Source organism: Lutra lutra, chromosome 4, assembly GCF_902655055.1.
Source record: "Lutra lutra chromosome 4, mLutLut1.2, whole genome shotgun sequence".
NCBI lineage: Eukaryota > Metazoa > Chordata > Mammalia > Carnivora > Mustelidae > Lutra > Lutra lutra.
Genome location: NC_062281.1, coordinates 117,939,386 through 117,959,121, shown reverse-complemented (window position 1 = coordinate 117,959,121; position 19,736 = coordinate 117,939,386). Strand labels below are relative to the sequence as shown.

Genomic DNA, 19,736 nt, shown 5'->3' with positions numbered 1-19,736 from the left:
TCCCAGGACCCTGAGATCATGACCCGAGCAGGAGGCAGATGCTTAACCAACTGTGCCATCCAGGTGCCACTATATCAAAATATTCTTAATGATTCCAGGTTATCCAGAGAAATTTTATGGTCAACTTCAGTTTAAGGAAACAGCACAGCTTTTTTTTAAAACAATGATTTTTTAAAAACAATGTTTTCTATCCAAAAAGGGGGGGGGGGGTACTTTTAGAGTGAGAGAAGGACTCTTTCTGTTATAAGGAATAGTCTAGAAAAGTGAGTGATTCAGAAGAATTTATTCCTACTTGTTATGTACTTAATATAGAAAGTACCCTACTTACTATGTTCCTGTCATTATATTTTCCTTAATGTATGTCTCATTCTCCATTCCCTTTAGTATTTTTTAGATGAGAAATTAGCTTTGTATATGACTAATCTTTCAAATTTAATAGGTTTTTATTTAAGCTTGTTTTTAAAAGATTTTTTTTTTTTTAAAGACTTTATTTGGGATAGAGCGAGAGCGAATGAGGAGAGAGCGCGAGGAGGGTGGAGGGAGAAGCAGGCTATCCACCAAGCAGGGAGCCTGACACAGGGCTTGATCCCGGGACCTTGGAATTATGACCCAAGCCAAAGGCAGATGCTTAACAGACTGAGACACCCAGGCACCCCATTCTTTAAGTTTTATACAGAACAATTTTCCTTCTATGTTTGTTAGCAGAAAGAATAAAAGACCAAAATCAATATACTGTGAATAAGCAGTATGAAAGAGAAAGACAAAGACTTGCTTCTGGAATAGAAGAACTACGTGCTAAGTTGACGCAAATAGAAGCTGAGAATTCTGATTTGAAGGTTAACATGGCCCACAGAACTAGTCAGTTTCAGCTGATACAAGAGGAGCTGCTGGAGAAAGCTTCAAACTCTAGCAAACTGGAAAGTGAAGTAAGCTTGAATTAGCTGTTTGTATGTACTAACTGTGGAGACAAGATAAAAGGTCCTGTAGAGTTGTGTCAAAGTTGGATATGTAAGTCCAGATTTATACATCAGTTATAAAATCTTTAAAATCATATTGGAAACCTTTGGGTTTTAACATAGGTTAAAAGTAAGAAATTACTCTCTAGTGGCTAGCAGGTCTCAAATATGGTGGAACTTCTAATGTATGGCAGTCTATTATTTCTTCCAAGTATAAGTTAATATGGCTAATAAACATTCAACAAGTCAAGAATTTGGATTATGTAATTAGAAGAAAAAGAGTGATAATAGACGATTTTGAATGTTAGCTAACAGCAGAATGAGCTGGGATGCCTGTTAAATGTGAAGATTTGGGATACTGTTCTAATGATTCTGGTTCAGTAGGTATGGAATCATGCTCAGAAATCTCCATTTGTGAACAAGTGCATATGATTCTGATGCAGATATGTTTGGATTACATTTTGAAAATTGCATAATGTGTGTTTTGTGAGTATTTGATCTTCATTTCTATTGAGGACAGAATAAGGATGCCTTCTTAGGTAATTATAGACCAGAACCACATGTGTTTATGTTATATTCACACGTTAGACTGAAGCTGATGCTGTCTGTAGGAATACTTTTTTTGATAGGAGTACTTTTAAAATGTCTGATTTCTCATTTTAAAATCTTTTACCCCACACTTAGGAAAAAGATGGAACAATCTCTCATATATCTGGTCTTCCCTTCACTATTTTTCTTCTAAATTGTCACTTATCTTTAAAAGTAATTTTTAAGAAATATTTATTTATTATTTATTTTTATTTCAATGTGTTTTCAGATGACAAAGAAATGTTCTCAACTTTTAACTCTTGAGAAACAGCTGGAAGAAAAATAGTTGCTTATTCCTCTATTGCTGCAAAAAATGCAGAACTAGAACAGGAACTTATGGTAAAAATTACTGTTGGCTGCAAATTCACTGTGACTTTAAGGCACTTGATTTGTGACAGCATGCTTGTTTAGTATCATTGTGTACAGTATACCGAATAGGAAAGTATAAACTCTAGTAAATTTTTTCTGATGATTCATTTTTTTGCTTCGTTATTTTTAAGGTTATAGGCTTATATGGCAAGTTGCTATCTGTAATTTCTCATTTTATTATAGTAGAATTTTGAAGGAAATGGTATACTTCTTTGATACGCTTTCAGTACTTTGAAATAGTTAAATCTTTTTTATTTGATAGTTTTTTAAAATAACTATTTTGTCTTTTCAGTAACTGTTTAAATATTTTTGAAGTTTTACATATTAACTACTGTGATTCTTCAAAGAATAGAGTATGACAAATTTAATGCTTTACTTATGTACTTTTATATAAAACTAGTTGTCAGTTATATTCTTTTAAAGTGTATTGTATGTCTAGGAAAAGAATGAAAAGATAAGAAGTCTAGAAACCAATATCCAATACAGAACATGAGAAAATTTGTTTAGCTTTTGAAAAGGCCAAGAAAATTCATCTTGAACAGCATAAAGAAATGGAAAAGCAGATTGAAAGAGTAAGATGCTATGTTTTTCTTTTTTGTGGCTGGATACTACTCCATTGGGGTGGTGTGTGTGTGTGTGTGTGTGTGTGTGTGTGTGTGTGTGTGTGTGTAAAAATATGAACTTGAAATATAGGCAATAACATTACCCAGTCTGAGCAACAGAAAGAAAAAAGATTTGGAAAAGAACAGAGCCTAAGGGACATGTGGGATAGTATCAGAACGGCAACTCTATACTTATTAAATAATACCTCCATATCCCCTCCCCTATCGCTAGCTACCATCATTCTACTTTCTTCTGTCCCAAGGATTTTGACTACCCTAAGTACCTCATGTAAGTGGAATCATACATTATTTGTCTTTTTGTGACTGGCTTAATTCACTTAGCATAACGTCCTCGAGGCTCATCCATGTTGTGGCATATTGCAGAATTTACTTCTTTTATAAGAATGAATAATATTCTGTTGTCTGTATATACCACATTTGCTTATCATTTATCTACCAATGGACACTGACTGCTCTGGCCAGAACTTCTAGTATTGTGGTGAATAGAAGTGAAAGGGGGCATCCTTGTTTTGTTCTTGATCTTAGAGGAAAAGCTTTTAATTTTTCACCATTTTCAGTACAATGTTAGCTGTAGGTTTTCCATATATGGCTTTTAGTAGGTTAAGGTAGTTGTTTTTTATTCCTAGTTTGTTGAGTGTTTTATCATGAAAGGGTGTTGAGTTTTGTCAACTTTTCTGCATCAGTGAGATGATCATGTGTTTTTTTCCTTCATTCTGTTTATATGGTGTATTACATTGATTGATTTACAAGTGGAACCACCCTTGCATTTCAGGAGTAAATCCCACTTGATCATAGTGTATAATCCTTTACCAGGCTGCTGAATTTGGATTATTAGTATTATATTGATTTGGCATTAATGTTCATAAGGGATATTGATCTGTAGTTTTCCATTTGTGTCTGTGTCTGGTTTTAGTATCAGGTTAAATCTGGTCTCAGAATTAGTTAAAAAGTGTTCTCACTTTTTTTTTTTTTTTAAAGATTTTATTTATTTATTTGTCATAGAGAGAGAAGCGAGAGTGAGCACAGGCAGACAGAGTGGCAGGCAGAGGCAGAGGGAGAAGCAGGCTCGCTGCCAAGCAAGGAGCCCGATGTGGGACTCGATCCCAGGACGCTGGGATCATGACCTGAGCCGAAGGCAGCTGCTTAACCAACTGAGCCACCCAGGCGTCCCGTGTTCTCACTTTCTTAACTTTTTTGGAAAGTTTGAGAAAGATTGGTATTTTATATTTTTTTGACAGAGGGAGAAAGAGAGTGTGGAGGGAGGTGGAGGGAGGGGCAGAGGGGCAGAGGGAGTGAATCTCAAGCAGACTCCATACTGAGCATAGAACCCAATGTGTTGCTTGATCCCATGAGATCATGACCTCAGCAGAAATCATTAGTCAGATGCTCAACTGGCCAAGTCACCCAGGTACCCCTGAACATGGTATTTTTTTAAAATTTGTATTTATTTTTAAAATTTCTTTTCATTGTTCCAGAATTCATTGTTTATGCATCACACACCCAATGCTCCATGCAATACGTGCCCTCCATAGTACCACCACCAGGCTCACCCATCCTCCCATCCCCTTCCCCTCCAAAACCCTCAGTTTGTCAGAGTCCAGTCTCTCATGGTTCATATGGTTCATCTCCTCCTCCAATTTCCCCCAAGTCATTTCTCCTCCCCATCTCCCCATATCCTCCATGTTATTCCTTATGCTCCACAAATAAGCAAAACCATGTGATAGTTGACTCTCTCTGCTTGACTTATTTCACTCAGCATAATCTCTTCCAGTCCCATCCATGTGATACAAAAGTTGGGTATTCATCCTTTCTGATGGAGACCTAATATACCATTGTGTATATGGACCATATCTTCTTTGTCCATTCATCTGTTGAAGGGCATCTTGGTTCTTCCACAGTTTGGTGACTGTGGCCATTGCTGCTGTGAACATTGGAGTACAAATGGCCTTCTTTTCACTACATCTGTATCTTTGTGGTAAATACCCAATAGTGCAATTGCAGGGTCATAGGGTAGCTCTATATTTAATTTTTTTTTTTTTTTTTTTTTTAAAGATTTTATTTATTTATTTGACAGAGAGAAATCACAAGTAGGCAGAGAGGCAGGCAGAGAGAGAGGAGGAAGCAGGCTCCCTGCTGAGCAGAAAAGCCCGATGTGGGGCTTGAACCCAGGACCTGGGATCATGACCTGAGCCGAAGGCAGCGGCTTAACCCACTGAGCCACCCAGGCGCCCCTATATTTAATTTCTTAAGGAATCTCCACACTGTTTTCCAAAGTAGCTGCACCAAATTGCATTCCCACCAGCAGTGGAAGAGGGTTCCCCTTTCTCCACATCCTCTCCAACACTTATTGTTTACTGTCTTGTTAATTTTGGCCATTATAACTGGTGTAAGGTGGTATCTCAATGTGGTTTTGATTTGAATCTTGCTGGGGCTAGTGATGATGAACATTTATTCATGTGTCTGTTAGGCATTTGTATGTCTTCTTTGGAGAAGTGTCTGTTAATGTCTTCTGCCCATTTTTTGATGTGATTATCTGTTTTGTGTGTGTTGAGTTTGAGGACTTCTTTATAGATATTGGATATCAGCCCTTTGTCTGTACTGTTGATTTGTGAATATCTTCTCCCATTCCATGGGTTGCCGGTTTGTTTGTTGACTGTTTCCTTTGCTGTGCAGAAGCTTTTGATCATGATGAAGTCCTAAAAGTTCATTTTCACTTTTGTTTTCTTTGCCTTGTGACATATCTTGAAAGAAGTTGTCATGGGCTGAAGTTGAACATTGGTATTCTTTAAATGTTTGGTAGAATTCACTAGCAATCTATCAGGTTCAAGGCTTTTCTTTGTTGGGGAGATTTTGATTACTGATTGAACCTCTTATTAGTTTTAGGTCATTATTCAGATGATCTATTCTCTTCATTATATAGTCTTTGTAGGTTTTGATTTATAGAATGTGTCCCATTTCATTTAGATTATTCAGTTTGTGGGCATACAGTTATTCATAGTACTCCCTTATGACCTTTTTTGTTTCTGTGTAATTGGCAGTACTATTCCACTTTCAATTCTGATTTTGGTAATTTGCCTTCTCTGTTTTTTTAATCTACTCAGCTAAAGATTTATCAATTTTGTTTGTTTTTTCTAAGAGCTAACTTTTCATTTCATGATATACTTTGTTTTCTGTCCTCCATTTTGTTGATTTTTACTGTAATCTTTATTCTTTCCTTCCCCTCAGCTGGCTTTGGGTTTGGTTTATTCTTCTTTTTCTAGTTCCTTATGTTTTGAAGTTAAATTATTGACTTGAGATCTTTTTTGTTTTTGAATGTAAGCATTTATAGCTGTAAATTACCCCTTAGCTCCACTTGGCTGTGTCTCAAGTTTTGGTAAGTGGTGTTTTTGTTTTCATTTTGTCTCCTGATTATCTTCTAATTTCCCTTGTGAATTCTTTGATTCATTGATTGTTTAAAAATATTTTGTTTAATTAATGTCCCAATCTTGTGAATTTTTAAATTTTCTTCATTATTCATTTCTAATTTCATCTGGTGTTGTTGGAGAAGATACTTTGAATGATATCTGTACTTCTAAATTTGTTGAAATTCAATCTGTGGCCTAACATGGTCTGTCCTGCAAAATGTCCCCTTCACACTTGAGAAGAATGTGTATTCTGTTGTTGGGTAGAGTGTTCTGTATATGTCTGTAGATCTAGTTGATTTATTATGTAAGTCCTCTGTTTCCGTATTTATATTCTGTCTGGTCTTCTAATTATTATGAGTGGGTATTGAAGTTTGAAGTTTCCAACTATTTTTTGTAGAACTGTCTATTTTTCCCTTCAGTTCTGTCAGTTTTGCCCTCATATATTTTGATGATCTGTCATTACATGACTAAACTTTATAATTATTAAATCTCACTACTATTTTGAGCCTTCTAGTAAATAATGTCCTCTTTGTCTTTTAAAACCTTTTTTGATATAAAGTGTCTTATATTGTGTAGGTACCCCTGCTCTCTTTTGGTTACTTATTTGCATGGAATATGTTTTCTATCCTTTCACTTTCAACATGTTGTGTCTTTGGATCTCAAGTGAATCTCTTATAGACAGCATATACAGTTGACCCTTGGACAACAAGAGTTTGAACTACATGGGTCCACTTATTGTGGATTTTTTAAAGCAGTACTGTAAATGTATTTTCTCTTATGATTTTATTGATATTTTTCCTCTAGCTTATTTTATTCTAAGAATATGATACATGTAAGATACAAAATATGTGTTAATCTGTTTATGTTATTGGTAAGGCTTTGGTCAACAGTAGGCTATTAGTTAAGTTTCTGTGGAGACAAAAGTTATACACTTACTTTCAACTGCACATGCAGTCAACCACCCTAATCTCTACATTGTTCAAGGGACAACTATAGTTGAATCATGTGTTTTATCTTCTGTCAGTCTCTATCTTTTGATTGGAGAGTTTAATCCATTTATATTTAAGGTAAATACTGATAGAGACTGACTTACTTTTGTCATCATGCTGTTTGTTTGTTTGTTTTTTTAAAGATTTTATTTATTTATTTGACAGAGAGAAATCACAAGTAAGCAGAGAGGCAGGCAGAGAGAGAGGAGGAAGCAGGCTCCCCTGCTGAGCAGAAAGCCCGATGTGGGGCTCGAACCCAGGACCTGGGATCATGACCTGAGCCAAAGGCAGCGGCTTAACCCACTGAGCCACCCAGGCGCCCCTGCTGTTTGTTTTCTATAGGCCTTATAGCTCTTTGTCCCTCCTTTCCTACATTACTATCTCCTTTTGAATTAGTTTGTTTTTTGTAGTGAAATTTTAAAATTATTTTCTCATTTCCATTCTCTATTATGAATATTGTATTGCTATATGTGTGGTTGTCATGGGTTATTACATTTATTTTATTTTATTTTATTTTTAAAAGATTTTGTTTATTTATTTTTACAGACAGAGATCACCAGTAGGCAGTAAGGCAGGCAGAGAGAGAGAGAGAGAGGAGGAACAGGCTCCCCACTAAGCAGAGAGCCCGATGCGGGGCTTGATCCCAGGACCCTGGGACCATGACCTGAGCTGAAGGCAGAGGCTTTAACCCACTGAGCCACCCAGGTGCCCCCCCCCCTTTTTTTTTAAAGAATGGGTATTACATTTAATATTCTAAAGTTTTATTATTCTAATTTGAATTTGTACCACACTAACTTCAGTAATATACAAAAATTGTTCCTTTTACAGCTCCATTTTCACTCCTTTCTAATTTTAATGTCACAAAATTATCTCTTATACATTGTGTGCCCTAAAACATAAGCTAATAATTCATTCAATGTATTAGTCTCTCAAATTATGTAGAAAAGAAGACTTGGAATTGAAACCAAATTTATACTAATAATTACACTACTGTTTTTTTTTTTTTTTCATTAAATATATTGGCTTTTAAATCCTATAGAAAACAAAAAATGTAATTACAACCGTTGTTTAGATAATACTAGATTTGTAATTATCCTTGCAGTTATCTTTATTGAGAGTTTTATTTCTCCATATGGCTTTGAGTTATTGTCTGGTGTCCTTCATTTCACTTTGTAGATCTCCTTTGAGCATTTCTGGTAGGGCATATCTAGTGGCCAAAACCCCCTCAGCATTTATTTATCTGGGAATGTCTTAAATTGCTGTCTCACTTTGGAAGGACAGTTTTGCCAGATAGTAGGATTCTTGGTGGACATTTCAACACATTGTCCTTTTGGCTTCCAAAGTATCTGATGAGAATCTGCTTGTAATGTTATTGTTGGATCCTTGTATGTGATTATTCACTTAACTCTTGATGATTTCAAAATTCTTTCTCTGTCTTTTGAAAGGTTTTTTTTTTTTTAAAGATTTTATTATTCATTGACAGACAGAGAGCACAAGTAGGCAGAGAGGCAGGCAGAGAGAGGGGGAAGCAGGCTCCCTGCTGAGCAGAGCCCCAATGCGGGGCTTGATCCCAGTACCCTGGGATCATGACCTGAGCTGAAGGCAGAGGCTTAACCCACTGAGCCACCCAGGCGCCCTGTCTTAGAAACTTTTCATTATGTATGTCTTCATGCAGTTCCCTTTTGAGTTCATCTTTCTTGGAGTTGAGATTCTTGGATGTTTTTATCTGTGTCTTTCATTAAATTCAGAAATTTTCTTTCTTTCTTTTTTTTTTTTTTTTTAAGTTTTATTCAAGTAATTTCTACACCCAACATGAGACTCAAACTCATGACCCTGAGATCAAGAATTGCATGCTTTTCCAACCTGAGCCAGCCAGGTGCCCCAAATTTAGACATTTTCAATCATTATTTCTTCAGATATTTTCAGTGTCCCTTTTTCTCTCTCCTCTCCTCCCATGATCTGCATTTTGGTCTACTGGATGGGTCCAGGAGGTCCTTTAGGCTCTGTTCACTTTTCTTCCATCTTATTGTTCTGTTCCTCTAATTTGTTATTTGATTCTTTTTGTTTGACTGTTGTCAGAGTTCCTTAGTTTTGTTTGTTTGTTTGTTTTTTTAAAGATTTTATTTATTTATTTGACAGAGAGAGGTCCACAAGTAGGCAGAGAGGCAGGCAGAGAGAGAGGGGGAAGCAGGCTCCCTGCTGAGCAGAGAGCCAGATGCGGGGCTCGATCCCAGGACCCTGAGATCATGACCTGAGCCAAAGGCAGAGACTTAACCCACTGAGCCACCCAGGTGCCCATGAGAAATTCCTTAGTTTTAATACTTTCTAGGTTAACTTGTTCTTCCATATTTGTATTATATACTATGTGAGTGTTATATATATCACATAATTTTTGCACTTTTGTATATAATATGCACATATATGCATATACACATATCAGTAATTTCCTATTTTGTCTTCACAAAGGTATTTTGAAAATTTTTTTTTTAAGATTTTTATTTATTTGTCAGAAAGAGAGAGAGAAAGCACTCAAGCATGCAGAGAGGCAGGCAGAGGTGGAGAGAGAGGCGGAGAGAGAGGCAGGCTCCCCGCCGAGCAAGGAGCCCCATGCGGGACTCGATCCCAGGACCCCGGGATCATGGACCTGAGCCGAAGGCAGAGGCTTAACCCACTGAACCACCCAGGCATCCCGGTATTTGAAATTTTGATAACACCAGTTATTGTTTGAAGTTGTGGGAGTGAGAATCTTATACATTTCTAATACAAGCATAAATTTTGATGCACTTTGAAGAGAAATACCTAAGAAATTGGAAATGTGCTTATCCTACAGAAAGTCCCCTTCTAGGTGATCTATTCTAAAGAAACTCTAATACATAAAGGGACGTGCACACAGGATGTATTAACATTGTTGTGATGGGAAAAATAGAATATTAAACTGTTCTTGAGTAGAAGGGAAGACAAACTGTAGTTTGTTGGTACAGTGGAATACTGTACTGTTAGAAAAAGCAATGAACTAGATCCACATATGGATACATGAATAACTATCCAGGGATGAATATCTAAAATAATACTGAGTAAAAAAATCAGTCACTAAAACTGCATGTGTTTTGATATTGTCTGTGTAAAATTTCAAAATAGAAATATATTACGTATCATTCATAGACCTACATATGTAGCAAACACCAAAAAACATGTGTGAGAGACATGCCAGAGAATAATACAGACCATATCAACATAGTACATTTGACCTTTGAACAACTTAAGGGTTAGGGGCACGGTCCTCCTACACAGTTGAAAATTCACATCTAACTTTTGACTCCCCGAAACTTAACAGCCTACTCATGACCAGAAGCCTTGGTGATAATAAAAGAGTTAGCTAATACATATTTCGTATTTTACATGTATTATATAGTGTATTCTTACCATAAAGTAAGCCAGAGAAAAGAAAATGTGATTTAAGGGACGCCTGGGTGGCTCAGTTGGTTAGGCAGCTGCCTTCGGCTCAGGTCATGATCCTAGCATCCTGGGATCGAGTCCCACATCGGGCTCCTTGTTCATCAGGGAGCCTGCTTCTCCTCTGCCTCTGCCTGCCATTCTGTCTGCCTGTGCTTGCTCTCCCTCTCTCTCTGACAAATAAATAAAATCTTTAAAAAAAAAGAAAAAAAAAAAAAAAGAAAAAATGTGATTTAAAAAATTGTAAGCAAGAGAAAAAATACACTTACAGCACTATACTGTAAAAAATCCTCATATAAGTGGACCTGTACGATTCAAACCTGTGCTGGTCAAGGGTCAGCTCTATTGCTGAGGGAGGAAGTCAACTGTATTGATGAGAGATAAGACCTGGCTATGTGATTTCATTTCTTCTCTCAAGGGAGAGAAACTGAAGGAAATTTGGCACAATACCAAAGTCTATTTAATTTCAGTTGTAATTTAACTTGGGAGTATTATATTCTTTTCTGTATATAACATGTTCATGATTTTTAAAAAATTATATGAAAGTTAATAAATCGTGTTTTTATTTGTTAGCTTGAATCTCAACTAGAGAAAAAGATCAACAGTTTAAAGAACAAGAAAAGACTATGTCCATTTTGCAGCAAGATATAATATGTAAACAACATCATCTTGAATCGCTAGACAGACTCCTGACGGAAAGCAAAGGGGTAAAATCGTCTTTGTAAAAGTGCTGTTTATTGTATTTATTATTCATTTTTTAATTTATTTTTTAATTTATTCATTTGAAAGAGACAGAGATAGCAACAGAGAGCACAAATAGGGGGAGAGTGGGAGAAGCAGACTCCCATTGAGCAGGGAGCCCAAGGCAGGGCTCGATCCAAGGACCCCAGGATCATCACCAAGCCAAAGGCAGACATTTAATTGACTGAGCCAGCCAGGTGCCCCTGAAAATGCTGTTTTAAAACGCTGAAAATACTTATGTTTTTATAACCTACCTTTAATTCTAATTAAATCAGTTACTTAACAGCCCATTAGTAATGCTAAAATTAAAATATTTATACATGTACTCATATTTTTGCTACTAATCTGTGTGTTTTTAGGAGATGGAAAAGGAAAACATGAAGAAAGATGAAGCTTTGCGAACATTACAGAACCAAGTATCTGAAGAAACAATCAAGGCAGTATGCTAATTTTTAAAACTTTTTTTTAATAGAGACATTCTGTAGCTTTTACACTTTTCTCTATAAGTTGCAAAAATTACTTGGATAAAAAACTCACAAGTAAAGGTTTTACCCTGAGTTAGTGAACTTAGTTTCTGTGAGTATATTTCTTCATTGTGAATTATAATCTTAATTATTTGATTGTTGATAATTCTGTTTTGTGGATTATCTAACCTCTTTTTTTTTTTTTTTTGCCTGAAGTAAGGCTTCTTTTTTAATGAAAAATGTTTTTTTTTTTTAACTGTAGCTCCTTATTAACATTACAGTAAAGAATTAACAGAAGAAGTAAGGGAGATGAATCTACACGCAGTTGAGTTTTGCTTTCTTTATACCAGTTCTGCTATAAGATTAATTAAGGGTAAAATCAGAATTTCCAGATTAAAATACAGTTTCATGGCTACTCTGTCTTCATGGTTAAAAGAATGGGTTTGGGAGCTGAGTTGACTTGAGTTTCAGTTCTGATTTCAGAATGCTTACTAGTAACTTTAACCCTGGCTAGTTCATTTAAGTCTCTGAACTTTAAGTTTTCATCCGGTAAAATAGAGACAGTAATACTCTGGAGGAAGGTCAGTATGAGGAGGAGATGAAATGAGGTACCTGTAATAGTTTAACACATACTCAGTACTCAAAGTTTAATTAGTACTATTATATATTTGATATTTCTCCTTTGCATTTTTAATGTTAAAAATAGGTCCAAACATGCTGTTATCAGCATGTTTATTCTGTCATATATGGCTTGAATATAAGGAATATTTTAAAAATCCAGTGTTATTTTTGCCTAGTACTCTGTTTTTAATCCATTTTGTTACCAAGTATGCCATGTAAACACAATTATATGTTATACCATAGCTTTCATATAGTATTCTTCAAAACTTTAACATTTAATGCCATGGTCAGTTAATTTCATCATGTAAAAATAACATCTAACATCATTAACATGAAAAAAAATCATTATAAAAGTTATAGGCATGAAATAATTTCATTAAATAAAACTATATTATTGCCACTTACCTCCTGTTTTTTATAAGCTGCCTAACACATCTACTAGCTTATTTCCATATGTTAGTAACCAGATATTAAAATCGGTAAGAGAAGAAATTATGTTATTGGGTTTTATTCCCTTAATAGGAAGGTTTGATATTATTGGGGCAAATACCAAAATGAAAGAAGAAACATAGAAACAACATTCCTATGACTCAAGCTATACCAAACCTAACATACAGGGTATTTGTACCAACAAAACTGAAGTTGAAATCGAGTTTCTTCCTGATTATGTTATTACCACGTTTCTTTCTTGACTTTGGCTGTGCCCTCTACATACCTTTATTTGTTCTTTGCATAAAAAATTATGACTTTAAAAATGAATTTTTTAAAAATAAACAGTCAAAGAATATATTCTTACAATTGGTTGGTAAGTTCTTAAAAAATGCAGTCAATTTGGGCACCTGGGTGGCTCAGTGGGTTAAGCTGCTGCCTTCGCTCAGGTCATGATCTCAGAGTCCTGGGATCGAGTCCCACATCAGGCTCTCTGCTTCCCTCTCTCTCTCTCTCTCTCTCTGACTGCCTCTCTGTCTACTTGTGATCTCTCTCTGTCAAATAAATAAATAAAATCTTTAAAAAAAATGCAGTCAATCCAACCATTAACAAAGGAATACAAATATAATTAATGAAAATCATAAAATTCTGAATTTTCTATCTGCAGGAGAGTTCTAAGAATCAGTTTAAAGTTATATCACTTATGAAAGTATGACTAATGAAAACTAGAAGATTGATGAAAATTTTGAACAGGAATAAGAAACCAGTAAATTAAAGCAATTATATTATATGTGGTTAAGTAGAATATTGAGAAAGGTGCCTGTTAGATTTAGAGTTTTTTTTTTACTTACTTTCTTGGTTTTGTTTTGCTTTTATATTCACTCTGGATTTTTTTCTTTTCCCAAAGAAAGTCATAAGTGGAAAAACAACACACCACCATAAAAGAACTTAGCTGCTTTTGTTGAAGATAGGTAGACTAGAGCCCATACCTGGTTACCCCCAGACTATACTCCTGAGGAAGTTCTTTGCTTCACGAAGCAGTGTCTTTGTTTTAATTTCATTCATTTTTTGTCCATATATATACACATGTGTATTATAGTTGGTTTGTATGAGGTGAATAATGCTTATCCATATGAGATTTAGACTCTCAAACTCCTTGTTCAAATAATAAATCCAACAGAGTAGTGAGTGTTCTGGGTTTATTATTTTTAAAATTGATTTATTAATTTTAATTAAATTTTATTTGAAAAATTTCAAACCTACAAAAAAATGGAAAGGATAGGACAGAGAACATTTGTGAACCCTCTGCCTAGATTTACTGTCTGTTAAACTCTAGCTACATTCATTTCATCTCTCCCCACACACACCTACACACACGTACTCACTTGTGCACGCACCCACCCAATCTCATACTTACACATTTCCTTTTTGCCAGACCACCTGAGAGAAGATTGCAGATGTCATAAGACTTTACATCTTTAATATTTAAACCTGCATCTCCTGTGAACAGAAACTTCTCCTACATGACTATACCACTCTACACACCAGAGAAAGTAAAATTCAGTGACATCATTCAACACGCAGTCCATACTGAAATTTTTCCAGTTATTTAAAATTGTTCTTTATAGCGTTACTACTTAAAGTATGGTCTGTGGACTAGCAATATCAGCATCACCTAGAACTTGTTTGGCTTGCAGAATTTTTGGCTATACCCCAGACCCTACTGAACAGAATTGGGATTAAGGTGACGGAAGTTGGGGGCGCCTCGGTGGCTCAGTCGTTAAGCGTCTGCCTTCGGCTCAGGTCATGATCTGGTATCCTGGGATCGAGCCTGCTCAGTGTGAAGCGTGCTTTTCCTTCTCCCACTCCCCCTGCTGTCTTCCCTCTCTCTGTGTGTCTCTCTCGTCAAATAATAAATAAAATCTTTTAAAAAAAAGAGGTGAAGGAAGTAAATTGCTTCTGGTGTAAAATTTAGGGAGATGCTTACTGTTGGGTTGTATAAGTGTAGCATTGTCATTTGGCATGGCCCTGAGAGTGAGTGCCTCCTTAAATTTGAGCCCATATCTCCTGTCTTACCTCACCCTAATCCTTGCCCTTCTACTGAATTAGAATCTGTATTTCCATAGGGTGCCCAGCTGATTTGTATGCCCATTAAAACCTCGAGAAACACTACTTCAGCTTGTTCTTGTTCTTTTTCCAGAATGTTGCATTTGGCACTTTAGGTTTCCCTGAACTTACTCTTTCCTTCTGTTCTTCTTGATACTGAATCTTCTGAAAAGTCTGGGTCAACTAGAATACCACAATCTGCATCCCATCAGGAAGCACATCTCAGACTACCCCATTACTGGTATTGCCAATATTGGCACTTATTTAAATGGATTACTGCCAGATCTCACCATGTGAAGGGCACATTTTTTTCCTTTATAATTAATAAAATGTGCAGTGATTCTTTCAGGCCATGTGAATATACTGCTCCTCCACAACCTATAACCTGTGGTTTTAACATCTAGTAATAAAGCTTGCCTGAATTAGTTTTACCTTATTAATTATCAGGTGTGATATTCTGACAGTCACAGATTTTATTTTTTTCCCTGTGTGTGGGAGATGATACAAAGTACCAGTGCTCATTCTCATGGCTAAGAAGAAAACTAAAGAATAAACACCTCAGGTGGGTGCCTGGGTGGCTCAGTGGGTTAAAGCCTCTGTCTTTGGCTCAGGTCATGATCACAGGGTCCTGGGATCAAGCCCCCCACTGGGTTCTCTGCTCAGTGGGGAGCCTGCTTCCCGCACCCCCTCTGCCTGCCTCTCTGCCTACTTGTGATCTCTGTCTGTCAAATAAATAAATAAAATCTAAAAAATTAAAAAAAAAAAAAAGAATAAACCCCTCAGGAATGAAAGAATAAAGAAAACTCATAAGTATTTATGCCTTTATGATGACAGCTTTGTAATAGAGCTTGAAGTCCGGAATTGTGATGCCACCAACTTTGCTTTCTTTTTCAATATTCCTTTGGCTATTCGAGGTCTTTTCTGGTTCCATATAAATTTTAGGATTATTTGTTCATTTCTTTGAAAAAAATGGATGGTTGGTGGGAATGCAAGCTGGTGCAACCACTCTGGAAAACAGCATGGAGGTTCCTCAAAATGTTGAAAAATAGAACTACCCTATGACCCTGCAATTGCACTGCTGGGTATTTACCCTAAAGATACAAACATAGTGATCCGAAGGGGCACATGCACCCGAATGTTATAGCAGCAATGTCTACAATAGCCAACTATGGAAAGAACCTAGATGTCCATCTACAGACGAATGGATAAAGAAGATGTGGTATATATACACAATGGAATACTATGCAGCCATCAAAAGAAATGAAATCTTGCCATTTGCGACGACGTGGATGGAACTAGAGGGTATCATGCTTAGCGAAATAAGTCAATCGGAGAGAAAGACAACTATCATATGATCTCCCTGATATGAGGGAGAGGAGATGCAACATGGGGGGTCGAGGGGGTAGGAGAAGAGTAAATGAAACAAGATGGGATTGGGAGGGAGACAAACCATAAGTGACTCTTAATCTCACAAAACAAACTGAGGGTTGATGGGGGAGGGGGTTGGGAGAGGGGGTGGGGTTATGGATATCGGGGAGGGTATGTGCTATGGTGAGTGTTGTGAAGTGTGTAAACCTGGTGATTCGCAGACCTGTACCCCTGGGGATAAAAATATATGTTATAAAGCTGTAAAAAAAAAAAAGAAAGAAAGGATGAATCCCCAAGTTTTGTAGCAACATGGACGGGACTGGAAGAGATTATGCTGAGTGAAATAAGTCAAGCAGAGAGAGGTCAATTATCGTATGGTTTCACTTATTTGTGGAGCATAACAAATAGCATGGAGGACAAGGGGAGATGGAGAGGAGAAGGGAGTTGAGGGAAATTGGAAGGGGAGGTGAACCATGAGAGACTATGGACTCTGAAAAACGATCTGAGAATTTTGAAGGGGTGGGGGGTGGGAGGTTGGGGGCACCAGGTGGTGGGTATGTAGAGGGCACGGATTGCATGGAGCACTGGGTGTGGTGCAAAATAATGAATACTGTTATGCTGAAAAAAATAAAAAATTAAAAAAAGGTATGCCTTTATAAAACATATGTTAATTTAAAATGATTACTAGGGTAACTATTAATAAGGATAATAATTAAAAATTACCAGCTTTTTAGCTCTGGATGATTATATTCATAGGCTTATAGGGACAGTCTTCAAAAACTGTCTTTCAGGATTCCCTGTTTAGAAATAAGAGTCGTAAATATAATTTCATGATATAGAATGAATAGTGTCTGCAAGAGGGAGCATTTTTCTCTTTCTCTCATCTTGAGATTTCTTTTACACCTTCAAGATGACTTACGAGAATGCTACTGGATTAAGGGGGGGAAACCAGCCCCGAGAAGTTCAGAATTACACTAAGAAAGAAGCAAGACAAACATCTTTTTGAGAGATAGGATATGGAACATGTGTGCAAATTGTGGCCCTTGAACTAATTTTTTGTGAAAAAAAATTTGCTGAATGTGTGTTGCTCTTTGCTTATTTGCTATTTCATAGTAAGTTGGCATTAAGCATTTGCAGCTGTGGTGAACTCTTGAGCCAGGTTACAGTGCTGCGCTTTTCTGAAAATGTTTTCACTGATTCAAAGCAAATGCTGCCTCCTCAGTTTCTTTTTTTCCTAGCTACAAAAACATTTTCATTTTCTTTGTGACTTTAGCACATTCAGAATATTCACACCATAGCATTATTAGTACAGTACACTAGTTTGTACTCATTTTACTATTTTCTTGATCAAGGGAACTTCAGAATTGGCTTAAATGTTGCTTACTATTTTAGGTAATTGTCTTAGGGCGGTTTGGTCTACAGGTTCTTGTCAGTTGGTCCCAGTCTCTCTTTCCAAACTAATCTCCCAAATACCCATCTCCTTTAAATAATACTCTTTGTACCCTAAATTGCCAACTTCACACCATTCCTTTTCACATTGTTTTGTCTCTGGACATACTCTGGACATACTCCCTCTTCCTGGAATGCCCTTCTTCGCTTGTTCATGTTCTGTTTATTCTTCAGGACTCCAGCCTCTGATTTCCAATAAAATTATAAAAATAAAAAATTAGTTTTCTAAGTTAGTTTTAGACTAATTAGTCTAAATTAGTTTTTTTTTTTTAAGATTTTATTTATTTATTTGACAGAGGAGAGAGAGATCACAAGTAGGCAGAGAGGCAGGCAGAGAGAGAGGAGGAAGCAGGCTCCCCGCTGAGCAGAGAGCCCGATGCGGGGCTTGATCCCAGGACCCTGAGATCATGACCTGAGCCGAAGGCAGAGGCTTTAACCCACTGAGCCACCCAGGCGCCCCTAAATTAGTTTTCTAAATAAATCTTTTCTGTAATAGCATTTCATATCCTGAGTTGGGCTGTGTATTCACTTTGAAGCAGTTAGGTAACATTAGGAGATAAACCTGTAAAATATTGAACATATAATAAGCACTCATTAGTATTAGTTGATTTTTCTTTTTTTTGTTTTTCTCCTGCTCAGGTCAGACAACTAGATTCAGCGCTGGAAATTTGTAAGGAAGAACTTGCCTTGCATTTGAATCAATTAGAAGGAAATAAGGAAAAGTTTGAAAAACAGCTGAAGAAGAAATCTGAAGAGGTAAATTAGTATTTTTGTGAAAAAAAGCATATTTTCCACATGATTTCTTTTTGAGATATTATTTTTAAGATTCTTTAAAAGTATAACTCTTATCAGTAGCTAATAAAAAAAAACCTTCCCATTAACGGGAGCGGGGGTGGCTCAGTGGGTTAAATCTTCTGCATTGGGCTCAGGTATTGATTCCATGGTCCTGGGATCAAGCCCTCCATTGGGCTCCCTGCTGAGCAGGGAGCCTGCTTCTCCCTCTGTATAACCTCCAATGAAGAATTCCTTTATTTCTTTGTAAGAATTTATAATATAAATTTAAAATAAATTCTGTTTTAAAATTAAATATAAGCCTTAAACCTTAAATTCGTGTTTAGAAATAGTCCCCCAGGGGTGCCTGGGTGGCTCAGTGGGTTAAGCCTCTGCCTTCGGCTCAGGTCATGATCTCAGGGTCCTGGGATCGAGCCCCACATCGGGCTCTCTGCTCAGCGGGAGCCTACTTCCCCCTCTTTCTCTGCCTGCCTCTCTGCCTACTTGTGATCTCTCTCTCTTTCAAATAAATACATAAAACTTAAAAAAAAAAAAAATAGTCCCCCAAAAATGTCCAGCAAAGTTAACTTGCATGTACCAGAAAGTTCGAACCAGAAAAATAGAATCCTTTCTATTATCTTTAAAGTGGAGAGAATTTTATGCAGAGAATTAGATACACAGGTGCTGGAAGAGGGGAGAAGCAAACAAAGCATGGTAAGATGACTCAGATTATCTTAAGCAAGGACTTACTACCATCATCAGGGATAGAGAAATATCAGGAAGAGAGGCTATGATTATAGTACAGAAGCGGGATTGCCTAGTGGAGCGAGGTCCACAAAGGAATCTGTCTAACTGAAACTGAGGCTATAGAGGAGGAGAACTGCTCCCGTTCCCTCCCATTGGCTAAATCTTTCTATTACACGAAAGGGAATTTCCTGCAATACCTGGAGGAGAGCAAAGGGAAGGCATGCATAGATCTAAAAGCAGATATGTAGTTGACTAACATTCCAGTCTTAGGTATATCATGTAATTATATAAGCTTAGAGATTCAAAAAGAAAAATCTTCATATTTTATTGGTTCTGTCTTCTTCCTTCCATGTCTCTCCATGAAGGCTATTATAGCATCTTTGTTTCTCTATTACAGTATATGGAATTTAAGTTACCTCAACTATGGATACTTTGACTTTTTAAGATAAAAATATTATTTTTATTTTACCTTGAACTTCTTCAAACATTACTTAAACATTTCTTTGCTAGCCTTCGCTATACTTGAGCGTAATGGACTTGGCAGAAATGGAATTTGGAGACAAGCAGTGTTTGTAACAAGATAGTTTGTTGAGCTTTAACACTTTGTGTTCTGAGAAACTGCCTCAGAGACTAGGGTGGATAGTAAGCATTAACCTAA

The 19,736-nt window shown here is 36.6% G+C and overlaps 1 protein-coding gene across 1 annotated transcript in view; it reads left to right on the top strand.

Annotated features, from left to right (window-relative positions):
* The window catches only part of CCDC18 (coiled-coil domain containing 18), a 112,966-nt gene that overhangs the window by 37,340 nt on the left and 55,890 nt on the right, over nt 1-19,736 (top strand). Inside the window, 9 exon segments of the mRNA XM_047725455.1 lie at nt 703-926; nt 1,774-1,825; nt 1,828-1,883; nt 2,353-2,391; nt 2,393-2,485; nt 10,956-10,971; nt 10,974-11,089; nt 11,483-11,560; nt 18,200-18,316. Of these exon segments, the coding sequence (XP_047581411.1) occupies nt 703-926; nt 1,774-1,825; nt 1,828-1,883; nt 2,353-2,391; nt 2,393-2,485; nt 10,956-10,971; nt 10,974-11,089; nt 11,483-11,560; nt 18,200-18,316 (791 nt within the window).